The following is a 19,418-nucleotide window of genomic DNA, read 5'->3' as shown; positions in this document are numbered from 1 at the left end:
CTGTGAGCACTACCACTTCATAACCCCTTGCTGCCAGGAACTGATTGGAAGAGTGGGACTCATTTCAATGCTCAGGCTCTTCCCATACATCAGTGTGAAACTAGTAAACGGATTTCACCCAGGAAGCACTGACCCAGGAAGCACTGACCCAGGAAGCACTGACCCAGGAAGCACTGACCCAGGAAGCACTGACCCAGGAAGCCATGACCCGGGAAGTAGGTCTTGCGTTTACACATGGATGTTCTTTGCTTCTCGACCTGCTGATATGTTAGTTTTCAGCCCTTCCCTCAGACTACTTGAGTTCACCCCCTTTGGGGGTTGGGAGTACGTGCGTATTACTTGAATCTCTCTGGGTCTACAAAATTTAGACACATCATACAGAGGCGAGTGATTCAAACAATGACCTTGCTCCAGTTCCTTAGGGTGTTCAAGGACGTATAGAGCATCTACCTGCACCCCAAGGCAGACTGGCAGCTCTGTCATTTGTTAAAGACTGGGAAATGAGCTCTTTATTATACAATGCCAGAATAATTATAGTCTAATTATGTAATACTTCCCCTACAATTCCGCCCCCCCCCCCCCAGCTGCGGCTAAATACGTAGCAGCATGTCTGCCATTCTTCAAGGACACAGTCTGTACTGTGGGATGCCGCCAGTGTTAAAGGTGGACACTTCAGTCCAGGGCATTGTGAATGCTGACTACCATCTACACTTTACAAAACAAATAAATCTCTCCTCACTCTCACCACCACCCGTGACTTCCACTGAGTAGCAATCCCAGGATTCCCCTTGACTGCTCTTTGGTCTTCCTGGCTAATTCTGAGACTCTGATTAGATATGGACATACGTTCAGAATCTTCCTAAAAACCATTGCTTTGCTCAATCCATCCTTGTTTAAGATGATGTATGTCTGTGCATATGTGCATACCTGTGTGTGTGCATGTATGTGCATACCTGTGTGTGTGCATGTATGTGCATACCTGTGTGTGTGCATGTATGTGCATACCTGTGTGTGTGCATGTATGTGCATACCTGTGTGTGTGCATGTATGTGCATACCTGTGTGTGTGCATGTATGTGCATACCTGTGTGTGTGCATGTATGTGCATACCTGTGTGTGTGCATGTATGTGCATACCTGTGTGTGTGCATGTATGTGCATACCTGTGTGTGTGCATGTATGTGCATACCTGTGTGTGTGCATGTATGTGCATACCTGTGTGTGTGCATGTATGTGCATGAGATGTGTATGCATGCACACGTGTGTTTTGTGTGTGTCTGTGTGTGTGTGTGTGTGTGTGTTTTGTTTGGGTAGAACCCAGATGAAGTACCTTCCTAAGGTATCCAGAACAGCACATGTTGATCCCAGCCACAGTTGACAAGAAGACATTGAGAGTCAGGAGCATTCTCTTTGTGATCCCGACTACCTACCACCCTGTAGTGCTAAAGCACAGCCAGGCACCCAGCATTTGCACTGTGTACTTTGCCCCCACTGGGCCACTGTACTGCTTACAGGCTTTGTCTGGACCCAGCAACAGTCGTCTCTTCCATCTGAACCTTTGAAACCCTTCAGCAGCCACTAAATAAATGATTACTCTACCCAGTATCTTCCTCTCTCTTCTGTTTCTTTTTCCTCCCAGTTTTCTAACCTCTAACCTTAGGGATTAAAAAATAAGGACATCTGAGATGCAGGTCATAGTTCCCAAGAACAAAAATTAGCAAGGCCACAGTGTTTTTCTCTCTGAGAAGTATGAATAATTAATACACGTGATTAGGTTCCCTGGCTCTAGGAACAGGACTCAAATTGATTGCCACAGTTTGCTGCAGGTTTATTTAAATAGAGTCATCAACCCAAAAATAAACATTGCAGCTGGTCACACATGGCATGGTAGGGACAGGAAGGGGCAATACTGTGCCATTCCTGTGCCTACCAGTGTTCATTCCTTCATGGCAATGGGTAGAGATTTGTTCTGTCTTTTAGGGCATTTTATCTGAAGAGTTTAGGTTTTATGGATAATCATTAATAATAATAATAATAAATAATTTATAGCTCTGGGACTTATTTAAGATATGTGCAGACAAAATGATTATGTCTGAAACACCAGTTTGCACATTTAGTTGAGACATACAGGTACCTTATAGAAAACGATTCGCCAGACAGGAGTCTGACAAAATGTGTTCAGCAGAACTTAATGACCCAGCTCTCAAAGCTGACAAATCAGCCTGTGTGGAGTTTATGTCTCCACCCTCACTTCTGAAACTGCTTCCTATGGAGCTGAGTGCCATCTAGACCAGGTGTCTGGAAAGTGCTTTTAATAAACCTGGCTCTTGCTTGCCTCTCAAGGGACAGTGCAGTGATGGTGGTGATAACAGTCTCAGCATCCTTTGTAATGTTTTGCTGACATGTTTACACACCGTGGTGGTGGCTAGACAGTATACAGAACAAATTAGTTGGGTGTGGCAATTGGAATGAAGAAATGGCCCGAAGGGCTCAGGACTGTTAGTGGCATCAAGCTAGTTGGGTTCTCTGCCCTGCTGAGCAGAACATGGATGCAGGTAGCCTCATGTCTGCAGCCATGGAAACAAGCATCCTCCTTCAGTGTGCTGAGGTCCTTCCCACCTGCAGGCTGGTTAGCTTGCTGTCACTCAGACTCAAGGAAGAAGATAGCTTGTGATTAGTTTTTCCTTTCACTAAAGGCTTTCACAAGCCTTCAAGAACAAAGTACCATGACTCTGTGTTCCTTTGAGTACTGTCACCTACCACAGCCTGGGTTCTTCCATGTGTGGTCCCAAACACTTTGACAAATGCCTGCATATGCCGTCCGTCGCTCGGATCTACAAACCTCCATGAGACACATATTCTTATCATTGTTTTCTAGATGGGCCAACAAGGACAAGCAAAGGCCAGAAGTGGCCTGGGATCCCACAGCTAGAAAAATACAGTTTGACTTTACACAGTGCTCTGCTGTTCTCCTCCCAAATGGGTCAAAATAACAGCGAATTGCAATCCCCCGTAGGTGGAAAAATAACGGTGAAGAATCTGCCCCCACAAGAAGAAATATCTATCCCATAAATCAGCATTTTCCTTTCTTTTTTATTTCTCTCTTTGCACTGTATAAGAGAGCCTTCCCTGGGATTCTTTCAATAGCTGGGTTCCAGTCACACCGTTGCTGTGTTGAATAGGTCAGACCTTAATGTACTTGGAGGTATTTTCTGTTGGGAAGTTAGTTTAAATCAGAACCACAGTTGGACTCTGTTCAGATTCCTCCGGCTTCACAGAGGAGGTCAGCAAGAAAGGAGCTAGCTGTGTGGAAAGCTATACAAAGAATTGGACAATGGGCGGAGTCTACCTGCCACTCCCATCTGTCTTCATGTCAGTGGGTGTGGTTGTAGGCAAAGTGGCATTGCCGACCCAGGAAAAGGAAAACAAATGTTTCTCTGTGTGTTGCAAAAGGCCAGAATATCTCATAGTCAGTTTGGGCCACGCTGGGTTCTCCTAATTGATGGGGACTTGACCTTCTCTGTGATCATGGCCATACTACAACATTGCACATTGGATTGAAATATCACAATAAGGGGGTGTCATACTGTCTGTGACTCTGGGGTCTGTCTATGTTGCCGAATTAACAAAGTTCAAACAATGTTGGTATAGGACTAACACTAATCTTGTGCATCTTTCAGGGCCTGTAATTCAGTGTTTACTGCGTTAGACCACTGTCACGAAGCCATAGAAATAACAAGTGATGACCATGTGATTCAGGTATGGGAAGAAGCACTTCGCATCATTAACACTGACAAAGAGCCTTTCGGGTCCCACCCACGTCTTTATCTCCAATACTTTCCCATAATTTTCTCATATTTGCACATTTTCTTGAAGAAAGGAAAATTGGTATATGAGAAGATGACTAGCCAGGTTAAGAATTAGTCATTCAAAACAGAATAAAAGTTATTTTATGATTTATCGTTTTTAAACTGTATGTGTGTGCACATGTGTGTGGGTGCCTGTAGAATCTAGGAGTGGGCGTGTGATACCCTAGAGCTGCAGTCATGGGCAGTTGTGAGCCACCCAATATAGGTGCTGGGAACTGAACCCAGGTCCTCTAGAGAAGCAGCCAGTGCTCTTAACCACTGTCTTTCTAGCCCTCATAGGTTAAACTTGTTAATTCAGATCAGAACTTGTTACTTCTTAGGTAGAGGTGGGAGGGAATTTAGGCCATCTGTAAAGACAGTGCTTATACAGAATTGTTGAGCAAGCCCATACATGACTATGGGATGTTAACTTGCAGTCGGTATTCTAATATAAAACACATTAAGACTAATGCCATCTTTCTAAAGAAATGCATACCTAGAGAATCTTTTGCCTGCCTCAAAGAGTATTTTGAAATGTACCTGGTCCCCAGATTGGCCCCAGCCTGACTGCAGCTGGTGTGCAGAGTCAGTAAGGAGCATCTGCTTTTATCAGTGGGACAGGACACACAATGGCCAGCACACCATCACCCCTGTGACCTCAGCCTCCTTTTGAACCCTTTGATGTCCCCAGTGTGCACGCAGCTATCCCTTGTTTCTATTCTATGTGAAGAGTATCGTGGGCTCACCACGCCTTGTTCCTGTCATGAGCTCTTTCACCAGGTTGTCTCAGCTCAGTTCAATACCCTTGAAGGGTAGGTAGATGAGGAAACAAGACTTAGCAAAGTGGGGAGCTTACACAAGAAAAGGCCCCACAGTGAGCACCAACATCAAAATACTTCACCATATTTCTGACTCCCAAGCCTTTCTGCATGGCTTCATTTGGAGCTATATTTTAGAATATGTATAACTGACTCTTGAAATGGAACTGAGAGCTTCTGTACATTGCTGACTATGTTTGTTCTTCCTGCCCACTGCTCCTGCACCACCAAGAAAGCTGAGCACAAACCCCACGCTCATGCACAGATATGGCCCTTCAGTTCTGCTCCTGAGGCTGTTGGCGTTACATCTACCTACTTCACAGGGGGAAGCTGGGTTGTGATCCAGAGCTGATGAGGAGCAGCCTGCCCTCTCATGCCTTCCCCACATTGAACATGAACCCAGTCCTTCACCCCATGGGCACGTGTTGTGATCAGCAAACCTGAATCTCTGGGACAAGTAATGTGGTGATGTGTCACATGACATCCACCCCCCACACACACACACACACTCCAATCTCTTCCATGAGCAGAAAGAAATGAATGTGAGGACCATTGGTGGCCACAGAGGAGTCACTATGCTGAAAGGGAAACCTGGATGCTGAAATACACTGTACCAGCGAGAGGAAGGAAGGGGAAGTGAGGCTGAGGATGCTATGTGCAGGGGACACTCCCATGACCCTCGTCTGCATTTCAGGAGGACATACTCAGGATATTTCACATGTGCTATTGATTCCACTGGTAGCCCAACATGGTGCACTTGAGCAGATAGCCACGTGTCTGTGTTCACAGTGATCCATTTAAACTATAGGAATAGCATCTTACGTATCAGCCTACCTGTCACTGCTGCCTCTGTGCCTCCAGCCACCTGCACCATCTACTTGCATCTGCTCTGAAAACACTGGCATGTGCTGGCACAGCAGTTAGTGTTTTATTCCCATTGACCTTAAAACAACTCCGGGGGCCAGGTAGTGTTGTTGCACATGAAAAAGACAGGAGTGCCGAGAAATGGAGTCATCTGCCAGCAGATCTAAAGGGTGTGGGTTTGGTACATTGGTTCCAGTCATGTCTGTTATGCCTCTGGATTCTGAGGTTCCAGGATCCTCCGCATAGAAAAGAGTCATAACTATAGCTCAGATTTACAGGATGGGAAAGCGGAGCCCATAGTATGATAATGAAGGAGACAGTTAACTGCTGAGGAGAGTGATACACACTTTGATGTGCTCATGTACTCCCTGGGTGTTCACTGAAATGGTGCGTATCCAAACACAACTTGAGCCTTTGTGCCTGAGGATTTCAGCACCCGGTGAGAGAGAAAGACACATTCTGATTTCTATGTGATTCATTAGAATTCACTTCACAGAAGTCCATGGGAGCCCTTAGGAATGGTACCAACACGGACTGAGCAGAGTTCAAAGAGGGCTCCCTGGAGGAGGAGATACACTGTAATTGGTGGGGCAGAAATGAGAAGGGCTCTCTCAGTAGACAGAATATGGGGGAAAGCCTAGCAAGGGAGATGTGCTATCAACTGGGCCATGATGGAAGAGATTCCTGGTGTGCCCAGGGATAGCGATGCCTGGCCCATGGAAGAGCTAGGCTGTGAGGGACCTAGAGGTTGTGAAGATGGTGTCAGGACACCCTCCTCTTCATCCATTCCCACAGTGCCTGATAGCCAGAGATTCCTCCACATGTTTTAGCTCCTAGGGCTGATATTTTCATAGAAGCTTTGCTCTCAAGGGAATATCATCCCCCCACATCCCTCCCTCAGTGTCCCTGCATTACCCGCTTCCTGATGGATTGCCCCAGCCAAGGGGAGAGTGGGAACGGTTAGCGAGAATGTTTCTGAGACAGCAGATAGATGGGAACTTTCCCCAAAGACACTCTTGACCCAGGTGCAGCGTGCTCACATCTGCAGCCACTCGTTCTCTCAGCTACGGCTACTCACGTGGTGATGACTGTGATCTTTAAAAAGAAACCAGAGGAGGACTGGAGCCTGGGGCCAGATAAGGCAGTAGCTGCAAATCCCAGAAGCTCATGCAGAAGTTTGCAAAGAACGCTCTGAGTCTGCTGACCTCTGAGTGCACTGAGAGAGCCCTTCTCACTTCTGCCGAGAGCATTGGCATGCTCTGTCCTTGCCCACCCTGCACCCAGAGCTGGGTGTGGCCAAGCCTGTAGGCTAACTGCATTTGTTATTCATATTAGGTCAAAGTGCTCCCAACCATAGCATTAATTAATAGATGGGAAAGTAGAGAGACACACACGGCTTCAGATAGCTGCCTCTCGCGGTGCCACTAACAAATCTGCAACCTCTCAGCTAGTATGTGCTTGCTTACTTGTTATTTAGAGGTGCTGGGATCCAGCTCATGGCCTTACATGTACAGGAGAAGCACTGACACCAGGCCATAACCCCAGCCCTCTTCCTATTTGTTTGCCTATAAGGGTTCCCTTATTCCATGGGTTGATAGACAGTGATTGAGGTCTGCCAGATGCTGGAGCTATTAGCCAAGGGCTTCCTGCTCCTTTTCCCTGAGGTTTCTTTGCATTCTCACAGAGGACCAGGATGTCAAGTATAAACTGCAGTACATGTGAGGGTACCACTCCTGCCAGAGGAAGAAGGAGGAGACTGCAGCACCTGCATTAGCGAGTGTTGTCATGGGAACCTTTGGCTCTGTATACCTGTATCCCCACAGCCTCCCAGTAGGGCCCACTGATCTGTAACCCCTCCTGCTCGCAGTATGTCAACCCTGCCTTTGAGAGGATGATGGGCTACCACAAAGGGGAGCTCCTGGGGAAGGAACTCGCTGACCTACCTAAGAGTGACAAGAACCGGGCAGACCTCCTGGACACCATCAACACGTGCATCAAGAAGGGAAAGGTGGGTGGAGCCAAGAAACCCACCCACACTCCTCCCTGAGTGCTCCCCCTCCCTGATGCTTTAATCTTCAATCCTTAAGATTGAACTCACTAGTTACATCATAATTCAGTGAAGAGAAAGTCAGTGTTTGCAAAAATGAGTTACTTTTTGATGCCGACAGGATGCCACAGGAGCTGATTGTTTTGTGGAAGGCCACATGCTCCTTTGCATGAATATGCCCAACCTTTCCTTGCTATTACATTGCATCTCTGAGCAGGGTTCCACCTCAGATAGCTGCTTTGCGCTGTGTTGGTTTACTGGCATTTGAGAGGAAGGACTAGAAAGACCTAATGTCCATGCGGATTGGTAGGCTCTGTTTAGTCAAATGTCTGCCTTCTGTCCTCTGTACTGTTGTCCCATATCTATGGGTAACTCCTCTTCCCCAGCCCTTCCTGCCCCACACCCACACTTTCTGGTTCTTCTGGAGGAGATAAAGGCACGGTAGAGGCAAGAGAGGAATCTCCTGGGCAGCCACTCTCCTCCCTCAGAGCTGGGCAACCTCTTGCTTCTTCTGGAAGTTCCTAATGCTTCTTCACATGGCCTTGCTTCCTTCTTCTCTTCTCTACTGTGTAATAGTTAAACACGTCTCCATTGGTACTAGCAAGCATAAATCTAGACTATGAGAATGTCCAACTTACTTTTTAAACCAGAGCTGTTAGACTTGAACATGAAACAGGAATGCTATATAAACTATTCCATTTCCCCCCCACCCAAAAATAACCCAGACACACGTATTACCCTCAAGGGAAACCCTCTTTAACCATATCATATAGAAGAGAGAGCAGGATATGGCTACAGGGACCTATGTTATCCATTCCCTTCCCTGAGGCATCCCCTTTATTTGAGTCTGATTCCCATGATTCTGAGGCAGCAGGAATCTTACTCTCCCTGGATATCATATATGGAAACTACAAGGGACCACAGTGGCCCCAGAGAAGCCGTGAGTTGAGGGCACCTAGAACCTCAGAAAGCTCAAGCACTTCAGGAAGTATTGAAGAACTACATAGTTACAAACAGATCCTCTGTTTTCCCTGTGTAGGTAAGGTAGTTGGGCTCGCTGAGCCTCAGTTTACCCATCTGTAAGTTAAGAACGAGAATATCAGGCCCACTGGTTGTTATGAAGATTTGGAGGCCAGCTCCTGGACTTTGGTGTGGTAGCAACTCCAGCTGGTGGGTGGCCAGCTGACTTAGTATTCATTCACGGCAGACAGCTTGGTAGTGGACACGCTGACCTGATGGTCTTACATTTAGACACGTGATCATGATAGCATTGTAGTGGGTACGACTGTATAGCAGTGTTGTGACATGTAATGAAAGTCTGTGGGAAGTTCTGACTCAACCTGCCAAGACCCAGTGTGGGAGCAGCTGCGCTCTCAACTGAAGGATCTCAAGCGCTCTCTTTGTCCATGTAGGAGTGGCAAGGGGTTTACTATGCCAGACGGAAATCCGGGGACAGCATCCAACAGCACGTGAAGATCACCCCAGTGATTGGCCAAGGAGGGTGAGAGCAAACTCTTCCACTCTTTCTGCTGCAGATAAGAACCCAGGCCCCTGTGGCAATGTCTGGCACAGTACAATACCATTGTAAGCCTTAGAACAGCACACACAGTAGGGTTTGCCCTGCCTTATGTGACCAGCAACAATCTCTAGTTGTGGTCTCCCTCTGCCCTCACCTCTGTCTCCTATTCATGGTCTTTCATGGAAATCAATCCTAGTACTCAACTATCTACCCAGTCATGCATGGCCCCATTGTTCCCAATACCTCAGGAATCCTTCTTCTTGACAAGTGAACTCCAGCTAGCACTACTGGCTTCTCCTCAGGCCACAGGGTGCCAGCCTTCTTGACTCTGAGCTTACTGAAGGGCTCAGAGGGTCCCAGAGGCAGCAACCCACCATAGAAGGTGTTGAACAGGAGTCCATGGCACCTGACCAGAGAAACCTAGGGGCAGGGCGTGAGAAATAAAACATAGGATTCTGTTTCCCTCTCTCAGTTACATTCTAAGGGAAGACTCAGAGTGTCAGCCAGATGGGACCCATAACTATATCATACTGGTGAGCCTTGCAGCCAGCACACAGGTCAATACTGCCTGGTGGATCGACCCTGGAAGGGACATGGGATATGTGACACACTGGCAAAGAAAATATGATAGCAGTTACCTAGAACCAGATAGCCTGTCCCACATATGGTTCTCAGGACCACCCGAGTTCATTTCAGATCATCACGTGATTACAAAACCAGCCTATTCTGTAAGATCCCCCCTCTGTTCAAAGGTTGTTTCCCTCCAATTTTCCTTGCTGGATTAGCTTGAACACTGTTCTCCAGCCCCCGAGAGGTCACTACCTAGTGTTCCTTTTGTGACTCCTCTCTGGGTGGGCTCTGAGGGTTGCAGGTTCTAATAGGCTCCTGAACAAGTTTGTCTACCATGGGGAGAACTGCCTGCCCTCGCCAACAGGCACTGCCTCAAGTCAGAGATCCCAACAGTGGCCTTTGGAGAACCACAGGAAGACAGTGGGTGCCTGAGGCAGTCATGTCCTCATGGTCACTCTTAGAAAAGGGGAGCTGAACCCCTTTCTGTGTGTTTGACTAGAATCAGTGGGTTGCTGAAGCAGAGGAGACATGTACTGCCTGGTACTTTCTATCAGAATAAAATTTCCTGATTTGACAGATGACGGAAAGAAGTTCTTTTATCCCGACGTGATTTTCTGTTATTTTCCCTAATTGTAGGCAGCGAGCTCTCAGAGGCATTTCAGATTAAAAATAGGGACATTATACTCTTTCTTGCTTGGGTGATGTTCATATTATAAGATCCATCAGTATTTTCCCATGTTCTCTCCAGAGAATCCTCCAGGGTATAGTGAACCAGGAACAAGAAAGAGACCGAGATTAGAGAGAAAGGAGTGCCCCAGAGGCTTCTGGGTATCCAGGCTTCCATGGTGTAAGTCAGAGCTCTACCCTCAGGAGAGGATCCACCTTGAGTTTACTTGCACAAGGCTTGTGTGTCTTTTTTTCTCATTTTCCTTGTGATAATGAGCAAGACCACAGGCTAAGTTCCTGGATTCAGTTTATGCCTTTTAAACCAGAGCACTTTTTGCTCTAGCCAACCCACCCTCCCCCCCCAAAAAAATCCAACAACAACAAATGTCATCCTTAGGATGAACCACAGTGTTCAACATAGGATGTTTAAAAGAAAAACAACAACCAATAAAATCTCGTCACTGTCCGAAAGAGTCTTTTGCTTTTCATGTAAGCAATGACATTTGTGTCAGTTGAGTTAAAGCCAGCTTTTCTGTGATGGCATGTCATTCTCTTGTGGAAATATCCAAGAATCAAACTTCAGGAGGCAGCTGAGAAATGACAGGCCCGTGAGGACGGTGTGACCATAGCAGCCAGGGCTGCAGGGAGGGCCGGGCTTCTGCAGGGATACGAGGTCTTGTGATCAAATTTGTGTGAGGAAGGACCTGGAGTTCAGGGCCAAGGAGACTTGTCTTGTCTGTATGCTGACCTGTTGCATCCTCTCCTGCCCGACTCACTAATCACTGACTGTTTATGTTATTAGGAAAATTAGACACTTTGTCTCCCTCAAGAAGCTGTGTTGTACCGCTGACAATAGCAAGCAGGTACAGTATACAGTGTCCTTTGCTGCTTCCTCAGCCTGCCCATGCGTCTTCCTCATCCCTGTTCTCTGCCTGTCTTTCTCCATGTTTTCTTGTAATTGCCGACTAAGAAGGTGTGTGGGGAAACCTCTGGCAGCTGGTTGGGGTTTGGTTTGGTTTGGTTTGGTTTGGTTTGGTTTGGTTTGGTTTGGTTTTCAGTTCTCCACAAGCCTGTCTTACTATGTTAGGGGTGTGTGGTGCTCTGCTTATGCTATATGCCTCATGGCTCTCTCCAGGATAATGTATTTTGTGGGAACCTAAGATGCTTCCTCAAAACCAAGTAAGAAAAGTTCCATTTCCCATCTTAATTTCTTAAACAAAAGTATATGTCCATGCGAACAGTCACACCTCCAGCTAGCTGCCAAAATAAGAACCATTCCAAATTAGCACTGTGATTTTTTTTTCCCCCCTTACATTACATCACGGAGAGCATGGTTTCTTTTGAATGCTGTCTTCTGAAGTAGGAGATTTAGCAAGTTGGTAGACTTAAGGATGTTTTGAGGTAGTTTTAGAATGTTACAGTAATGTTTCAGGTTATCTTTATAGTGATATATAGTTTTACCATTTGCACATGAGGCTTTCATATCATACCTTATGATTTCTGGAGTCTGAAGTATGAAATAAATATCGCTATGAACAAGCTACTTTTAGTGTGTTAAATATGACCTTTCTCTTTCAAAGAAGGAGCAGTGGGGTTTTTTAGGAACTTTGAAGGCAAGATCCTATTCTTTTCTCACACGGTGGAGACATGAGGGGGAGCGTGAGGTGTGGCCAGGTGAGGGGCAGAACTAGCAGCAAGATGGAAGCCCCCAGGGCTCCTCCTAGAGAGAGTTCCAGAGGGATGGAGGGAGGGGCTGGATTGAGTGAGCGTCATGGAGCCCCTGATGTAAAAAGTATCTGTGGCCATATCTTTGCTCATAAGATTGAGTCCAACCCAAAATGCTTCCTTAACCAATGAGAACCTAACCTAGGGTCAGGGAAGAGTCTATATAATAACACATGCAGCGAGGCAAGACCTTGGAGACCTTGGAAAGGAAGAGAATAGAAGGTCATAGGGACCAAACAGTCTTCAAGCAGTCTCGCTGAGACATCCATGCTGGGAGGAAGGATGAGGCTTGTATGAGAGGGGAGAGGCAGAAGGAGAGGGACATGGAACCCTGGTGTCCCCCTCGAGGTGTCTACTGTGTACACATAAAGTGGGGCCAGCCACCATTTTCAGGATGTGGATCCACAAGAGAGGACAGGGTGACTTAGCTGCATTCATTCTCATGCCAGAAATTAAGTAGAAACAACTTATATCTAAAAATCCAGCATGTCCTCCCACAGAAGCCATGACTGGCTCCGTGGCCAGGCCCCATGAAACACCCAGATCAGCTCATGGCTTCGCATTTTAGTGAGATGGAGCTGTAAGCTAGGCAGTTTCCTTCTCTTCTCCTCACTCGCCCTTATTCCAGTCTTTCTCCTCTAGTGAAACGACTTCCAGTGACCCCATTATCAGTCCCTGTACCTCTACAGCCCCAACTCCTTCTGGTCCTTGTGACTTGGCCTAAGAATCTAGGCCCCTTCCTTGCTTTACCCCCCCTTCCCCATTGTCATGGCTGTCTATGTGCTCAACTGCCCTCTGCGCTCTAGCAGTGTGACAGCCTCAGTATGCCCAACTGCCAGCACATAGTAGGCCTGGGGCTATTGGTTAGCTTGAGGGAAGTAGAGTGTCTCAGTCCTGGCCTCCTGTGAACTCTTACTACTGCCCACGGGGAACGGGTAGGCTGTTAGCATAAGATGCCAGGACACAGAGGCTGCCTCTCCTCTGCAGCTCTAAATAGAAACCCCTTTGCTACCATGAATCAGTTGCTGTTCTGAGAAGAGTGAAAACACAGAGCCTGGATCCCCTGAGCCAGTGACGTCACCTAATGGTACTGCACAGGCCTAAGAGACTTTTAGATTTTTCCAATAATAAAGCATCTTGTCCCTCTAGCTGGCTATAGTACTTTTTTTTTTCAGCCCAAAGAAGGCTGAAGCCATGGAGATGGGTCAGGGCTGGGGAGGGCTCTTGGAGCAGAGCAGCCTGTCTGCAGGCGTTTGTTCTGAGGTTCTGCTCCTGGGGTCCAGCTCTGACGTCAGAACCAACCCGTGGGCTTGCGTTTGAACAGGGAATGGAACTGTGTGCCAGACAGTTTACTTCTGGTCATGTTTGTCATCAGCAAAGACTCTTTCTCATCTGTGAGCTCTGAGTGATATGGCAAAGGGTGTCTGCTGCCCACACCTGCTGCCTCCACGCAGACGGTCCCCAGAGCTCCCCCATACACCTAGTTCAGAAGCCATGGGCCAGAGACAAGTAAACAGATTAAACAAAGTAGAACCCAGAGGGAGAGAAAATTGAAGCTGTGCAGGCATCAAAACCCAGGCCTGAGGAGTCTGGGGGAAGGTGTCTGTTGGGGCGTGGCCATGCTCTCTTCGGGTTCCTGTACATGAACCAGAACACAGCAGCTCCACAGAGGCCTCTGGGCCTACAAGCCTCCAGCATTTACTGCCTTACTCTCTACAGGAGATATTTGCCAGCCTTGTTGGTAGAAGATAATTTTCTTTCCTGTATGTCTCACATGCTTAGGCCACCTGCAGCCTAGGTTTCCAGGACTTACTCAGTCACATGGACTCTGGACATCTTTTATCTTCATGCCACCCCTGCCCTGTCTCAGAGCCCGTCACTCTCGTTCTGCTGTCACATCAAGCATGTAAAACCGTAGGTCCCTTCATCCATTCGCCTTCTCACAAGGTGTGGCTCTAAATCAGAGCCCATATATAGAACCGCAGGAGTCCTGCACTGCTCAGCTGTGGCCCAGTCAGACTTGAGTAGAGAAAGGGGCGCAGAAGACATCACCAGGCCAGCTCTCCCTGAGCTGGTCCAGAGTCTGGCCTGAGGGCAAGAAGCCTGTTGAAAGCAGAGGGGCCTCTTCACTGCCATTCCTCCTGAGTGCATGCTTCCTCTTCTTGACTGTGACAATATGGTGAACATGGCAATTCCCAAAGCCAGTGTGCTTTAAGTCCAAGGGAAAGAGCACATTTGAAGCCAGCACGCAGGAGGACAGGGCTACAGTACAGTGTCCATCAGGTGGCCCAGTCTCCTCGTGGAAGTGTGACACACAGGGCTATGGAGAATCCCTTGGGGAGGGGCCCATGTCTTCTGTCCCATAGGAAGTGATTTTCTTAAAGAGTCAGAGAACATAACTCTCTGGAGAAAGCCTCTCCTTTGCATGCTAGGTATTTGTGGGGGGAACGAGAAACCAGGCTCAGAGAAAATGTTCTTGTTACCTAACCATCCAAGGTGGCAGCTGTTAAGAGGGCAGAAGGCAGATGCCCTGGCCAGTGTCACACGGTGCTTCACAGAGCTGGAAGGTGGGGGCCCCACTTCTAGAACCGTCTTGATCTTTACCTCAGTACCTCAGCCTCCCTTCCTGTTTCCACCCACCTGACCTCGAAATGGAGAGCAGCCATTGAACTCACTGAGCTAGGCCACCTGAGAAGCCTCTCTGTGCCTACTACAGCTCAGCACCAGCCTGGCACTGACACTTGGGCATCAGAGTGTCAGCAACACGCTGAGGACATAGCTTCCTTGAGAACAGCAGGGACAGAAATGAGAACTAATGTGGCCAAGCTTGCCATGGTGAAACCTTACTTGAAGGTACACATTATTTGGGGGTAGGGGGATGTTAGAATTGTGAAGTCAGAATGTCCCCCAGTGTGAGCCCCAGTACCTTGTCTTGTCTGAAAGCTACTGGACGAAGTCGGTGGTTTCAAAACTCAGGGGCAGCAACTAGCCCTGGCTGATGGCTGACTGATCACTGGTCCTGCCAGACAGAGTCTATGTTGAGCTTGACCCATATATAAAAGCATCATGTCTCATGTGGCATTACAAATAATATGAGCTGATTCTTCATGGTGCACACCCAAGTGTGACTCCTTACAGTTGAAGAGAGAGATTACTGAAACTACAACTCCAGTGACCTCGGAGAGTGGCCACCCCTTTCAGAGTGTGTTTTCTGACGCTGATGTGCTACCACAAGGCAGTTAGGAGGACCATGACTTACAGCAGGTGTCCTGAAATATTTGTTGATACACTTGGGAAAGTCACTAAATCACCGAAACTACCCACATTTTTTTTTCCCATTTAGCTTTAGTATATATTTATATGAAACTATTTAAGGAAAGGCCTTTGATATTGGGAAAACACACTTTGAACAGGCAAGCCCTGAGCACTGAACGGAGTCCCTGCTAGGCCAGTGATGCTGAGGATACAGGGCCAGAACTAATGGCAGGGAAGGGGGACACATAAGGAACACTGGCAGTATTGTGGTTGTTCCTAGTAGGCTTGCATGTTGGAAGGTCTCGCTCAGAGAAGGAGAAACATTTGTAGTCTGCTGCTGCTGGTGGTGGTGGTGGTGATGTCATCTGATAAAGCTGGTTGTGACAGGCTTCATGAGATTCAGAAGTCTGACAGTGTTTAGCCAGATGAAGAGAAGGTAAATTGAAGGTGCCTGGGGACCCACAGTGGCCGCACTGGGAGCCACTGACCAGGTAATAGTAGACTGGCCAGGAAGCCCTGGCCTCCCGGCTGGCAGGACAACAATGATAGGGTTCCTGTGCCCTCTCTGCTCTCTCTTCACATCCTCTGTGCCACAGCACTGGATGTTCACTAGGCACTTAGATGGTGGTGGGAGATGAGGGAAAGAGAGAAGGAGCCACGAGCCCGAGCTAGAAACAGAGTTTGCCACTGCGGGAATCTCTGCATGGTCTTCCACGGGGAGGCGGCTTTGAAGTGAGCCTTGGTAATGGATGCAGGCTGATGCTAAGGAAAAGATGGGTTGATTTAAGGAAGGTGAGATGGGTTGGGGTGGGAGGGAAATAGATGGAAATGAGCGGATTCTTAAAAGTTAACCTTCTCCGTTTATCTCTACTGTGTTTGAGTTCAAGGGGAGGGTCTGTGGTGGCGTTTGGCGAGGGAGGTCTTTGCTCTGAAATCTCACTTAAATTTCAAGAGCTGCTCCCCCCCTTTTTAAATATGGTGTGTGTCATTTGAACCATTATAGATTGTTACTCATTCTCTTGACCCAATATTTTAAGAAGCAAAGTTGGTCTTTTTTTTTATTAAGAAACTATTTTAATACAGATTTAAACATAGGCATTTGTAGAAGGGGAGGGGTGAGGGAAGTGGGGGACAGAGACAGAGAGACCGACTGACCCCCCCCCCCCCAAAGTAAGGACCTGTGCTGGCTTCTCAAAGCAGTGGCTGAGACAGACAGGAAAACCTAAGAGTTTTGCTCCCTCGTTTTTTAATATAACACATGGACGCTTGCCCTCTCGCAAAGCAGCAGCTGGTGGCCAACCCGTCAGGTGTGCGTCCACTCAGAGGAGGAGGCTGCTTAGGTCTGGATGTGTTCAGTCACTTCTTAATGTAAATAAAAATATCATCTGAGACTCAAACTGAAGATATACTCATCAGTTGCAACTGTCATCTGGTCATAATACAGACCAGGAAAGATGACAACAACAACAACAACAACAACAACAACAACTGAAGCAGTTTGTAAGTCAGTTGTTATAGTTTACAGTGGAACTTACAGAAGGAGTGTTTTAAATGTCATAGTATTTTTGTTGGATATTTTATTTATTTACATTTCAAATGTTATCCCCTTTCCCAGTTCCCCCTCCTCCTGCTTCTATGAGGGTGCTCTCCCTCCCACCTACCCACTCCCACCTCACCACCCTAGCATTCCCCTACACCCGGGCATCAAGTCTTCACAGGACCATTGGCTGCTCCTCCCGCTGATGCCAGACAGTGCCAGCCTCTGCCACATAGAAGTGACGTATTACGTGCATCTTTTAAATCAGGGTCTGGGGGATTTATAACTACACGGCTCAGATCTGTCATTGTGGTGAAAGGTTTCTGCAGACCAGGTGCCAATAAATGTCAAGGATGTTTTACAGTTGCTTTTGAAAACAAGTCAGGCTGTGGCCAGAGTTTACTGACTCCCACTTCATACCAGTAAAATTATGATAGACTTAGATGCAGACACCTGCATTTAGCGGTGAGCCTATGGTGAAGCATTTTCCTGCAGGTTACTATCCTCTTCCTCCTCCTCCTCCTCCTCTTCTTCCTCCTCCTCTTCTTCCTCCTCCTCTTCTTCCTCCTCTTCTTCCTCCTCCTCTTCTTCCTCCTCCTCTTCTTCCTCTTCCTCCTCCTCCTCCTCCTCCTTCTCCTCCTCTTCCTCCTCTTCCTCTTCCTCTTCTTCCTCCTCCTCTTCCTCCTCCAAGTGTCTGGTCCCCGTTGTGAAGGCACTGCCAGTCTCCAGGACATCCAGGAAGCAACTGATGCATGGGTCAGAGGGCTCCACCTGCCCACCTGACCACCTGCCCACCTGCCCACCTGCCCACCTGCCCAGGGACAGGTGACAGGTCCCTGTGTGCCCATCTCCTCTGTGACTAGACTCACTGAATCTGTTACCAAGGCATTCGGAGAAGCTTGTGCCTACCCCAACCCCTCGCAGCCTGTACTCTGCCAGTGCTTGACTGTCATCTTCATCGCAGCCTTGTGAGGATGTTGTTATCATTTCTGACAGATGAGGAAAAGGAGGCTTGGAGCGGTCAAGAAACATATCCCAGGTATCATGTAGGGTATCAGCAACAAAGTCAGGATTCAACACCAAAGTGGTCAGAAGCATGGCTTTAAAGAACTACACGGGCCTGGCAGGGACCTTCCCAGGTTACCCTTGCTGGGAAGCAGGGGATGATGTCATAAAGAGGTGTTGACCGAGAGGCAGGTTTGAAGTGTGGTTGAAATATGCCCTTGTGGGGAGGGTTGTCCCCTGCAGATACCACAAAGTAACTTCTTCAAGGGAAGAAAGCATGGCCAGGCATGGCTAGAGTCCTTGCTGACTGAAAATAGGGAAATATTGTGAGTGTCCTTGGGGGCTCAGCCAAGCCACCCGTTGCCTTTGCCAGCTTCCCTCCATGCCCTGCTCAAGGGGCTTCACAGTCATGACCATCATCATCTCTGGATGCTGGGACCGAGGTACATCACTGTGTGGATGGGACCCTAGCTCTGTGGTGTGCAGAAAAGAAGGTTGCTGTCGAGCAGTGTGGAGATGTGGAAACCCAGGGGAGTGGGTTATCGAACTAATTATCCCCAGAGGGCTCTCCGAGGCAGTGGATCTCAACCTGTGGGTTAGGACCCCTTTGGCAAAAACCTGTCTCCAAATCATATTCATAACAGGACCAGAGTTATAATTATGAAGTAGCAACAAAAATAATTTTATGGTTGGGGGGTCATTACAACATGAGGAACTGTAGTAAAGGGTTGAAGCGTTGGGAAGGTTGGGAACCTGTTCTAAGGGAAAGCTAGAGCCTCAGAGCAAGCTCACTCCGGTACACTCAGGCATATAGTACCATATGCTGAACATTGTCATTCCGGACTGTAGCATCTCAGAATTCATTCTGTAATGAGTTACTTTTTTGTTGCTGTGACCAGATAGATACCTGACAAGAAGCAAAGGAGAAGGGCCTCTTTGGGCTCACAGTTTGAAGAGATACAGTCCCCACAGAAGGAAAGGCATGGTAGCAGGAAGTGTGAAGCTAGTAACCCTTACTTTCTCACACTGTGGCAGAACAGGAAGAAGGGATGAGAAGGATGCTGGGTATCTACATATCCTGCCCATCTCCAATGACTCACTTCCTCCAGGGAGGCTCTCCATGCCCTTTAAAACTCTGTCAGCAGCTGAGGACCAAGAGCTTATACACATGAGGTCACGGGAGACAGTTAACCTTCAAACCACGGCATGTTCTCATCACACTTCAAGGTGCTGCCCGCTCTTTTGCATGAAGTGTCTTTTGCTCCAACCATAGTAAGCGCACATTTATACTGAGGGTTATACACAGGCTTCTGGCGCTTCCCTTAACGTGCGACTCAATTTGATATAATGTCTGAAAGCGAACTTCCACGAAGCATGCTCTCTCCTGGTGCCCGACACAGGAATGTGAATTTGGAGTGCTGGTCCTTTGATTTCCTTGGCTGCACTGGGGAAAATCTCACGTCAGCCTCACATTCTAGTTGCCTAAAGCTGATTAGGGGAGCTGGGATTCAGGGCATGGTGCAAAGTACACAGAAGGAAACCGCGCATACCTTTACCGTGACTATC

The 19,418-nt window shown here is 47.7% G+C and overlaps 1 protein-coding gene across 15 annotated transcripts in view; it reads left to right on the top strand.

Annotated features, from left to right (window-relative positions):
• Pde8b (phosphodiesterase 8B) overlaps positions 1-19,418 on the top strand; it is a 224,974-nt gene that overhangs the window by 156,035 nt on the left and 49,521 nt on the right. For 7 of the 15 annotated variants that reach the window (XM_076927186.1, XM_076927185.1, XM_076927176.1 and 4 more), the window contains exons 7-10: positions 3,679-3,757; positions 7,396-7,536; positions 8,988-9,076; positions 11,133-11,193. In XM_076927186.1, the coding sequence (XP_076783301.1) occupies positions 3,679-3,757; positions 7,396-7,536; positions 8,988-9,076; positions 11,133-11,193 (370 nt within the window). The remainder of the gene's footprint in view (positions 1-3,678; positions 3,758-7,395; positions 7,537-8,987; positions 9,077-11,132; positions 11,194-19,418) is intronic. The other 8 variants (XM_076927180.1, XM_076927183.1, XM_076927182.1 and 5 more) reach the window with 3 other exon arrangements.

This window comes from Arvicanthis niloticus, chromosome 29 (assembly GCF_011762505.2).
Source record: "Arvicanthis niloticus isolate mArvNil1 chromosome 29, mArvNil1.pat.X, whole genome shotgun sequence".
NCBI classification, from domain to species: domain Eukaryota; kingdom Metazoa; phylum Chordata; class Mammalia; order Rodentia; family Muridae; genus Arvicanthis; species Arvicanthis niloticus.
This window is presented reverse-complemented; position numbering and strand designations above follow the sequence as displayed.